This window comes from Austrofundulus limnaeus, unplaced genomic scaffold (genome assembly GCF_001266775.1).
Source record: "Austrofundulus limnaeus strain Quisiro unplaced genomic scaffold, Austrofundulus_limnaeus-1.0 Scaffold35, whole genome shotgun sequence".
Classification (NCBI taxonomy): domain Eukaryota; kingdom Metazoa; phylum Chordata; class Actinopteri; order Cyprinodontiformes; family Rivulidae; genus Austrofundulus; species Austrofundulus limnaeus.
This window is the reverse complement of record NW_013952437.1, coordinates 108,997-120,081: the sequence shown is the minus strand read 5'-3', so window position 1 is coordinate 120,081 and position 11,085 is coordinate 108,997. Positions and strand designations below refer to the sequence as shown.

General features: G+C 42.7%; 1 protein-coding gene across 1 annotated transcript in view; it reads left to right on the top strand.

Annotated features, from left to right (window-relative positions):
• celsr2 (cadherin, EGF LAG seven-pass G-type receptor 2) overlaps positions 1-11,085 on the top strand; it is a gene marked incomplete in the record, with an annotated part of 78,513 nt that overhangs the window by 61,340 nt on the left and 6,088 nt on the right. The window contains 19 exon segments of the mRNA XM_014006337.1: positions 299-456; positions 544-707; positions 1,654-1,779; positions 3,454-3,626; positions 3,839-4,018; positions 4,093-4,206; positions 4,373-4,529; positions 5,132-5,273; positions 5,360-5,480; positions 6,260-6,443; positions 7,106-7,207; positions 7,341-7,435; positions 7,784-7,993; positions 8,352-8,535; positions 8,607-8,928; positions 9,973-10,140; positions 10,233-10,356; positions 10,436-10,636; positions 10,711-10,885. Coding sequence (XP_013861791.1) covers positions 299-456; positions 544-707; positions 1,654-1,779; positions 3,454-3,626; positions 3,839-4,018; positions 4,093-4,206; positions 4,373-4,529; positions 5,132-5,273; positions 5,360-5,480; positions 6,260-6,443; positions 7,106-7,207; positions 7,341-7,435; positions 7,784-7,993; positions 8,352-8,535; positions 8,607-8,928; positions 9,973-10,140; positions 10,233-10,356; positions 10,436-10,636; positions 10,711-10,885 — 3,100 coding nt within the window.

Genomic DNA, 11,085 nt, shown 5'->3' with positions numbered 1-11,085 from the left:
AATAAGAATAATAAGAATAATAAGAATAATAATAATAATGCTCTCCGAAATGTCCTCATTAGGTGTAAGTGTTACAGTCTTATAGTTTTGACCAGACTGGTGGTGTTATTTTGTCTTACTGATGTTTCTGAAGTCTGTTCTTAGTTTACTCCTTATTTTTTTAAATGAACACAACCAACTTAAAGTTTTGTACCTCATTGTTTTGACTGACTTCTGTTCTAAAATGTAGAAAACATGCATCAGTATTTATCTTTGTGCTCATGAGTTTGCTTCTTTTTGTTTTGTTTTATATTTACAGCCAATCCTGAACCAGGCGGGTCTGCCTCAGGGACCCTCAGACCAGAAGATCGTGGTCGTGACCGTAGATAACTGCGACGCCTCAGTGGCGCTGAGATTTGGTCACATGATAGGAAACTATTCGTGCTCAGCTCAGGGCAGCCAAACGGGATCTAAAAAGTAATGTTCCATCAGCAGCAGCATGGAGTTTTTGTACATTGTTGTTGAGGAAGTGTTTAGCATGAACAGGTTTCTTTATCCCGTCAGGTCTCTGGATCTGACCGGACCCCTGCTCCTCGGAGGAGTCCCCAAACTCCCAGAAGACTTTCCTGTTCAGAACCGCCAGTTCATGGGCTGCATGAAGAACCTGCGTATTGACAACCAGCACATAGACATGGCCAGCTACATCGCTAACAACGGCACTCTGCCAGGTGCGCCGGGCCTCACAGGTGTTACTGTGAATGCTCATTCATCCTCCAGTTTATTAGTATCCTGTATGATTTTTTTTTTCCGTCTAAATACCTCTGCATTTTTGTACAATTTTATCCATTTATGAATCAAAATGTTGGCTGCTATCACCTTTGGTTTTAATAACTTTTATACTTTAAAAATATTTACAAATAATATTTTAAAATGTTCAGTTTTTCTTCTTTTGCTGCTTTTATCTTTTATCTGTTGTTTCATTACCTTTAGCTTTTAGCTAATCTTTGCCACTTTTGGGCTGTTGCTAACTTTTTGCTACTTTTTAGCTATCATTTCACCACTTTTGTCTCTTAGCTAGCCTTTTGTTACTTTTAGCTTACAACTACAATTCTCCTTCTTTTAGTCTGAAGAGGCTTTTACTGTTTTGTAACATTTATCTTTTAGCTAGTCTTTTGCCTCTATCTAGGCTTTTTTCCATTATTAGCTAGCCTTTTACTACTTTGTCTAGTATATTGTTACACGTAGCTTTTTAGATAGCTTTTTTCTACTTTTTTCTAACATTTTGCATTTTTATTTTAGCTAGTGTTCTTCCTCCTTTAGCTTTTATCGAGTTTTCTGCTTCTTTTATCTTTAAGCTTGTGCTGTGCTTCATTTAACTTAAACAATTAAGTTTCAGCTTGTTCTGTATAGTTGCACATTTCACATTCACTCCATATTTCATGGAAAGTATAATTTCTTTAGTTATATTTAATATGTTTGCAGAAACAATGTTTCATGTTCAAGCAGTCAAGTGTAAAACAACCCGCAGAGGGAATAACACCGGCTTTAATGAGCTCAGCTAGAAGAAAGAGTCGAACAATAACTGCCATGAATAGTTGATTTCCTTCTGACTCCTGTGATGAGATAATGAGGTCGGACAGATCAAACAGGTTATTCTCCTTCCTTTCCTCTCAGGATGCTCAGCCAAGAGGCATTTCTGCAACAATAACCCGTGTCTGAACGGAGGAACCTGTGTGAACCTGTGGGGCTCCTTCAGCTGCGACTGTCCCCTCGGGTTTGGAGGAAAGAGCTGTGAGAGAGGTGAGGGAAGTCAAAACAAACACAGAGCACGACTCTGGAAACACTRGTTAGACCCTGAACTGTTCCCTGGACAGAAAATAAGTGAAACAAACAACAAAGTCCAAAGAAAAGACTTTGAAATACATTAAGAAAGCCTGAAGAACTGTTGATTATGATCTTTTTAAAGTTTACAAAATACTTTGAGTCCTTAGAAACAAAATATAATCAGAGTTGTAATGTAACTAAGTACAAATACTTTGTTACTGTATTTAAGTAGAAATTTTGGTTATCTGTACTATACTTGAGTAATTATTTTTCAGCCTACTTTTTACTTCTACTCCTTACATTTTTACTCAATTATCTGTACTTTCTACTCCTTACTTTTTAAAAAAAGGTAAGAAGCACAAAGTAATTTCTCCTATTTCATTTCGGCTTGTTATTGTTAAAAATTTACTATCCTGAAAATTTGTGGTTACTGGATAGAGTGACTTTAATTGTGGTTGGTTGAGAAGTGTAAATATATACCACTCTGATACTGTATTTAGTTTGTATACAATTAATCAAAGCTGCACGCCTTTAGAAAAAATATTTTTTGAAGAGTTCACCTTCCAGTAAAAATACTTTGGAAAATCTAAACCGTTCATTTTTACTCAATACTTTTAATTTTATTATTTAAGTACATTTTACGTCAGAATTTTACTTTTGATATTTAAGTACAAAGTAAATCAGATACTTTAAGACGTTTACTCAAGTAATACTCTTAGAGGAGACTTGAACTTTTATCCAAAGTAATTTTATGATAAGATACTTGTACCTTTCCTCAAGTATCACTTTCCTCTTACCTGTTTTAATCCATGGTACTTTAAACGACACTGAATATAATTAATTAATAAGGGATTTAAAACCTTTACACACTATAGTATGAAAATTTTAATCTTTAAAAGACATAAAACCAGGACAGGAAACTCACCTTTGTTTCAGTATTCTTATAATTCACTCCCTTGTTAAGCTGAAAGAAAATATTGTTATGCGTGTTTGTTTACCAGGATGTGTGCTTAAACCATACGGAGAATGTACAAATGCATGGAAAAGATTATTAAAGAGAAACCAGACAAACCAAAGAGCGCTCTCTGCTGAAAACTGGTTTAATCGGGAACCAAGCGTTCAGACCGAAAACAAGGAAGTACAATTGCTTTTAACAAGGGCTCCGAGGCATGGCTCCACCTGTTGATTACGTCATCAGTGGGGGGACCCTACTCTTACCAGAAACTATGCCCCCAGACATAAAAACCTACCTAATGAGGATTTAAATTTCAGTTATGTGTTGAATTTGTTTTCAGGCATGTAGCTATAATAAATTAAGTTGAGCAAAACAGTCACATTTAACAATCTTTAGAGTTCTATCATAAAACTATAACATGTGTAGTGTAATTAAAATCAGTATATAACCTAAACCCCAATAATTCCTTCAAAGCTCATTAACCAATAATTTCTATATTGTTTAAGTGTCTCTTCTTATGTTTGTGTCTTTTAAATGTGAGCGTTTAGCTGTGATAAATTGGACAAGATAAGCGACCATGTTGGACTCTCTGTCTTCCCTCCAGCTTTCCACACAGAGATTTATATGTTCCTTTTTCTTCTCAACCCTTTTATTTGGTTGTTTTTCTTCTCGTGTCCACTTTTTTTTTTCTGTAGCCATGGCCAACCCGCTGCGTTTCCAGGGTAACAGTGTGTTGCAGTGGAACAACCTGGAGACGGCGGCGGCGGCCTCCGTCCTCTGGCATATCGAGCTCATGTTCCGCACCCGTCAGTCCAGCGCCACGCTGCTTCACGTTTCCACCAGCCTGCAGCACAACCTCACTCTGCAGGTGAGACAAACGGTCTCAGACGAGGCACGGTGGGAAAAACAAGCAGCTCGTTCTATATTTAGAGCCGTTCTCAACGACACTTTGAGCTTTTCTAAACTGACGACTCTTTGATGTTAGAAACTGCTCCGACAGCCCGGCTCTAATATGTGCAGCGGTTTCAGGTTTGAACTTTTGAACCCACAGAGCTGATTGTCTTTTCCTCCTCCTTGCAGCTGCGCGGGGGGAGCGTGTTGATGGGGCTGCACAGGGGGGAGGACTCCACTCTGTCCCGGGTGGAGGAGGCGCTGGCCAACGATGGAGACTGGCATCACTTGCAGCTGAACGTCAGCAGCCCGGAAGGAGCAGCGGGCCGCGGCAGGGCAGCGCTGTCTCTGGATCATGGACTCTACCTGGTCAGTCCACACTCGTGAGTTAACTTGCAGAGTTTTTCAGCTGTGATGTCATCGTCGCCACGATTCTTTTTCAGGCCAGTATGGAGGTGGACGGGAAGCTGCGGGACTCCAAGCTGAAGGCTGTGAGCGTTGGTGGTTTGGGAAGGCCTGATGGGAAAATTCAGCACGGCTTCCGTGGCTGCATACAGGTTTGTCCTCTAAAGCCTCCATACGCTCCAGAATTCATCATTTGATTCGCAGACATCCTTCAGGGAATGCTTGGCCTTAAATTTGAAAAAAAAATGTAGCTAAATCAAACAAAACTGTGGTTTTATTTTGTTGTTTTTTTTTTTCTGTTAAATCATTTCTGCTCAGGGTCTGCGCGTTGGCGGAGCTCTGAGTTGGTCTCAGGCGAGGAAGGTGAARGTGGAGCAGGGCTGCAGCGTGCCGGACCCCTGCAGCTCCAACCCCTGTCCCGCCAGCAGCTARTGCAGCGACGACTGGGACAGCTACTCCTGCACCTGCCTCAGCGGTCAGTCTGCCTCAAARCCAGGGGCYGTTCTAGGGGCGGGGCCARGGGGGCGTTGGCCCCTGCTGAAAGRTGATTGACCCCCTGAAATGCCCCTGTCCTGTCACTCATCTGTCCTTTGCCCAAGAGTGATGGTGCAGGGTGCAGTTCCATGTCCAAACACTAGAGGCACCTAGAGGCACTAATAAGCCTAATAGAAAGGTCCAGCATGAATCAAGCTGACAGAAGACTTTTTCTTTTCTTAAAATTTAAACAATCCTGCAGAAAAAGTCTTTAAAATCACAAGTGGTGGCTTGATTCGCTCACTGTGTGTTTGAGAGTATTTTATCTATGTACTGTAAAAATGCATGTAAAATTGGTAAGGAGAATTTACTGTGCAAGCTTTTTAAAATAACAAATGTTTAAACGTGACTGGTAAAATATATACACCTTACCAAAACCAGGGATTTGTGTGCAAGGATGCTGAACAAATACTTGGCCCCTTTATGAATATTGTGGCCCCTTACTCAGAAAAATCCCAGATCCGCCACMGCTCAAACCTGACAAAACCTTTTACACCGATGACGACGTGAGACCGTGTTTTCACCCGCTTTGTTTCTCTACAGGTTACTATGGCACCAACTGCTCCGACGTGTGCTCGCTGAACCCCTGTGAACACGCTTCAACGTGCACCAGGAGGCCAGGCGCCTCCCACGGTTACGCCTGCGAATGTCCCAGGAACTATTTCGGACGATACTGCGAGAAAAAGTACCGTTGTCCARGCCTCAAATTAACGGTGTTGTTGTTTTTTTTCCCCCGTAGATCCGGTAAACTCACTGTGTGTGTCTCTACAGGACCGACTTGCCGTGTCCYAGAGGTTGGTGGGGTCACAAGACCTGCGGGCCCTGCAACTGTCCGACAGAGCGGGGCTTCGACTCTGACTGCAACAAGACGAGCGGAGAGTGTCGCTGTAAGGTGAGCCCTGGATTGTTTGAAATGTGACGGTGAAAAACATTTTGGGATTTCAGTAAAAGCATCGTCAGCTTTGGTTTAACAACCTGAATGTTCAGAAGATGTGATATTTACAAACAGCTTTGACTTCTMTTGTTTCTGCCAGCACACATCAGATCTTCTGATTTAAAATATCTGGGAAAAAATGTTGGGAAAATCAGTTTTTAAATGTGTTAGTACCATTTCATGTCCACGATATGTTATTATTGGTCTCTGCTGAAAGGCAAACAGTGAGTGATGATGTTTTTTGTCTTTGTTTCTGTTGTGTTAGCAAAATATCTCATAAGATGTTGCGTGAAAATTAAAGGAAACTCTCAAAAAAGTCATCATAGGATGTGCATTAACTTGGAAATCAACCTAATTTTAAGATGGCTGCCACCGCTATGTGACCTTATATAACGTAAAAATGTCTACAACTCAGTCATTTACAGATTTTGAGCTTAAATTTGTTGTGGTAGTAGCTGAGAGTCATTCACATCATGTAATTTGAGTGCTAACACATCTGCAGTGAGCCATAACTATTGTTCCTAATAAAACATGCTGTGAGGTCATGGTTTTGCTTCAACAGTGAGTCTGTTTTCAGTGCAGCAAATATAATAATTTTAAAAATCCAGTCTGAAAAACTAAGTTTTGTTTCAGCAGCTGGAGTTTTGTGTCTCTCAGGCTGAAATTTGTGCAGACGTAGAAGAATGTAGACCTTTAAAAAGAGGTCATTAAAAAGCATCTTCTGGTCTTGTTTCCAGGACAACCACTACCAACCTGAAGGCAGCGACACCTGCCTCCTGTGTGACTGCTACCCGGTCGGCTCGTTCTCCAGAGCCTGTGACAGAGACAGCGGGCAGTGTCAGTGTAAAGCCGGTGTCATCGGGCGTCAGTGCGATCGCTGTGACAACCCTTTCGCCGAGGTCTCACCTAACGGCTGTGAAGGTCTGGATGAATGAATCTCTGTGAAATCTTTACTGTATGATCCTGTTTCTCTTGATTCACTGTCTTTTATTTCTCATCTTTTTTGACAAGTAACTGCTTCTGAGTTCTGTATTTTTATCTACTATTATCTAGGGTTTATTTAACTGGTTTTGTTGCTTTTAGCCAGTCTTTTGGTACTGTCATCTTTAAACTAGTGTTTTGCTACATTCAGTTTTTAGTTAATATCTTACTAATTTTAGCAGACAGCTAGTATGATTCTTTTACTGTCATCTAGTGTTTTTAATCTCTAACTAGTTTTCCTGTTTTTAACTAGTGTGGCTACTGTTCAGTTTGTGTTTTTCTACTTTTGGCATTAAGCTAGCATTTTACTACATTTAGCTTTTATCTCATATTTGGCTAGGTGTACCTTTTAGGTAGCATTAGCCACTATTAGCTTATGGCAAGCATGTGGCTAATTTTAGCCTTTGTTTTTATTTTTCTTTTATCTCTTTTAGCAGCTTCATCAAATTTCTTCAGTCACTCAACACTCTGCATTTAACAGAAAATGTGATTTCTGTAATTTCATTATTGATGCATAAATATATATATWTTTTTAAATCTTCAGTTTTTCTCCTTCTTCTCCTCCTCCTCCTCCTCATCTCTCCTCTGTGCTCCTCGCTCAGTAATCTATGACAGCTGCCCTCAGGCCATCGAGGCTGGGATTTGGTGGCCCAGGACTAAGTTTGGTCTTCCTGCAGCAGTTCCCTGTCCCAAAGGAACTATTGGTATGATGAGTTTTTTTTTTTTTTTTGGCAGATCATCAAATTACCATAAAATAATGGAAAGTATCTGAAAGCAGCCTGAAGCTGTGAGTCAGCTGTGGCTCGTTCCTCACCTCTCCTGTCTCCTCCCTTTAAGGCACAGCCATCCGACACTGTGACGAGCACAAGGGCTGGCTCCCTCCAAACCTCTTCAACTGCACCTCTGTCACCTTCAGCAGGCTCAAAGCCCTGGTGCGTCGTCTCTTTCTCTGTCAGGTTTTATAAAATCTGACTCATACACAATTGTACTGTGGGAATATAAAGATAATTGCTGTAGCTCTACAGTGAATCTGTTGCAGTTCAATTCATGGATATTTTTATCTTATCACTTCCTACTGATGATGTTTTTGCCCGTGTCTGTCTGTTAGCAAAATATCTSCTGAACCATTTTAATGAAACAGACTGATTACATTTTTGAATCAATCCAATCAAAGATGGTCACCTGGTGGGCGAAACTTTAAGCTTTTAGTTCGGTTGTTTTTTTTTCCTCCCAGGGCATCTTGAGTTTTTAACCGTCTGTGTCTGTTTTCCCTCCTCCAGTCAGAACGGTTCTCCCGTAACGCGTCGCTCCTGGATCCTGGGCTCGTTCAGCAGACGGCGGCCATGTTGGCCAACGCCACGTCGCACACGCAGCAGTTCTACGGCAGCGACGTGAAGGTGGCGTACCGACTCGCCCTGAGTCTGCTGCAGCACGAGAGGAACCAGCAGGGCTTCAACCTCACGGCTACACAGGATGTTCACTTCACTGAGGTCAGCACACACACATAATACATCTCTCTATCCTTGTGGGGACTTTCCATTGACTTCCATTCATTTTTATTTTATTTTATAGCCTAATCCTGGCCATTTACCCTAAAGCTAACCTCACAGGTAACCTACCTGACCCTAAAACTAACCTAAACTCAATTCACACCTTGGTCCTAAACCCAACCCCCACACCCAAAATCAGCCTCCGATGTTGTGGGGACCGGTCCCCACAAGGCTACATTTTCCTGAGAAACTGTCCCCACCATGTAGCAAGAACAAGGCCACACACACACGCACACACACGCAGCCCCCTCAGTGCTGTGACCCCCTGTCACTCAGACGTCTCGGTTCTTTCTGACAGAATCTGATCACCGTTGGCAGCGCCATCCTGTCTCCAGAAGCCCGGCCTCACTGGGAGCTGATCCAGAACTCGGAGGGCGGCACGGCAGCGCTGCTGCGACACTACGAAGACTACGCAAACACGCTGGCGCAGAACATGAGAAAGACCTACCTGAGCCCCTTCACCATCGTCACACCAAACATCGGTAAGTTTTGAAAATGATCTCTGATGTCCTTCCTGAAGCTCCGTCCTCAGCTCCTCGTTTTTTGTGTGCAGTCATCTCTGTGGATCGTCTGAAAAAGATGAACTTTGCCGGAGCCAAACTGCCTCGGTACCAGTRCCTGAGGGGCCCGCACCCCGTGGACCAGGAGACTGCCGTCACTCTCCCCGACTCGGTCTTTCAGCCGCCGACGGACAACAATAAGGGCCACAGACTCCTGGATGTTTTCCCAGAGTCCTCCCCGAGGAACCGCTCGGGCCACAGGAAGAGGCGCCACCCGGAGGACAGCCAGCAGGAAGCCATCGCCAGCGTGATCATCTTCCACAGCCTGGCCACGCTTCTACCAGAGAACTACGACCCGGACAAGCGAAGTCTGCGGTGAGGAGTCGTRGATGAAAAATAAAATGTTGAAATGTTTGTATGAATCAGTTTGTTTTGCAGTTTCCTGCAGACTTTATGCTAATTTCATTATTCGTGTATCAAAACATTCGTCTCGGTTTGAATTAATGTGAGCTGACTTTTAGTTTTAATAACTTATAACTAATTTATACTTTGAATTATTTCACTGTTTTTTTTAGAAAAAAATCACATAAAAATACACAAAAACCTCCAGATTCTATGAAAACTACATCAGTATCTATTCTTGTTTTAGCATTTAGCTACTGTTTTGTAATTTTATCTTTTAACTCTGGGTTTCAGCCGTTTAGTTCTGTTTGTTCCAACTTTAACAATTCAGTTTCAGCTTTTTAAACAATTTTCAGCAAAGACAATACAGAAAATATAAACTGCTCCAGTTTTTTTTTTATTAAATAAATAATACATGCAGCTGGGATAACATTTCAGTCACCATCAGCTGTGGTTATTTAGATCAGGGGTGGTCTAGTGTCCGATTAACAAATATTTTATTGTTTCTCAGCTTGTGTTTGATTTATTGCAGTCCTTTGTGGTATTGATTTTGCAGTGATGATAAATGTTGATATATTGTGCAGCTCTGCTTTCAGTAATATAGGCTGTGAGGAAAGTGAYTGGAGGAGAAGTTTATTTTTAAAGCTTTCAGACCAGCAACACTTTAATTATTTTAACGGGCGACAAGCAATAAAATCCAACATAAAACAGAAATAAACCAATTTTTATTTGTCYTCTAAAAATCAATGAATATTCACTCTGAAATTAGGTTTCATTCGGGGTAAGTTTTTAGTTGGGGAACAGGGGTTTTTTCATGTTTGAAAGACGTTTCTGTTAGCAAAATATCTCACAAGCCTTTAACTGTTTTTTTTATGAAACTCTCACATCAGAAGCAAGAAAAACACAACTTTATTCACATTTGTTTTTAAAAGTTGAATATTTGTTATGATCCTGAGTCTGTGCTCAACGAACAAACGTTAAAGGAAAAGTTTGATGTTGTTGCTCTGTCCTCCTCAGCGTCCCGAAGCGTCCGGTCATCAACACGCCGGTGGTCAGCATCACCGTCCACGATAACGACGAGCTGCTGCAGCACCCGCTGGACAAACCCATCACCGTGCAGTTCCGCCTGGTCGCCACCGAGGAGCGCTCCAAGCCCATCTGTGTGTTCTGGAACCACACCATCCTGTGAGTCCGCACACACACACACARWRAWRWKASASASWGMSTGTGTGTGTGTGTGTGGTTCTCATGGTGTGTTCTGCTTATCGTTGTTTCAGTTCAGGAAACGGCGGCTGGTCGGCTAAAGGCTGCGAGGTGGTGTTCAGGAACAGCAGCCACATCAGCTGTCAGTGTTACCACATGACCAGCTTCGCCGTCCTGATGGACGTCTCCAGGAGGGAGGTGAGGGACTCTGAAGCGTCACACAKACACACGCGTCCTCACGTCGGCGTTTAACCGCTAACCCTGATGTTTGCCTCAGAACGGAGAGATCCTGCCCATCAAGATCCTGACGTGGAGCACGGCRGGCGTGACGCTGGGCTTCCTCTTCCTCACCACGGTCTTCCTCCTGTGCCTCAGGGCCATGCAGAGCAACAAGACGAGCATCATCAACAACGGATCCTCGGCTCTCTTCCTGTCGGAGCTCATCTTCATCCTGGGCATCAACCAGGCCGACAACCCGGTAATCCCCGAGGGCCTTCTGGTTTTACTTCTGAAAAGGGTCGGGACGTTTTAACTCTTCCTTCCCGCCGACAGTTTCTCTGCACGATCATCGCCATCCTGCTGCACTTCTTCTACCTCTGCTCGTTCTCCTGGCTCTTCCTGGAGGGGCTGCACGTTTACCGCATGATCAGCGAGGTGCGAGACATCAACTACGGACCGATGAGGTTCTACTACCTGATCGGCTGGGGGGTTCCCGCCTTCATCACAGGTCTGGATGCTGATCACTTCAAAACAATTGGCCTCATGCAAGAACATGTTCGTATTCTTATCCTAAATTTCTCTTACTTTTGTTCGTACAAAAAGGGTTCGTACGAACATGTCACGTCAGATTCAACAAACTCTTCTATCTTCTGGAAAAGTGTGTAAATGAGCTGCATAAATTCCACCTGTTCGTATCCAGCTGCTCGT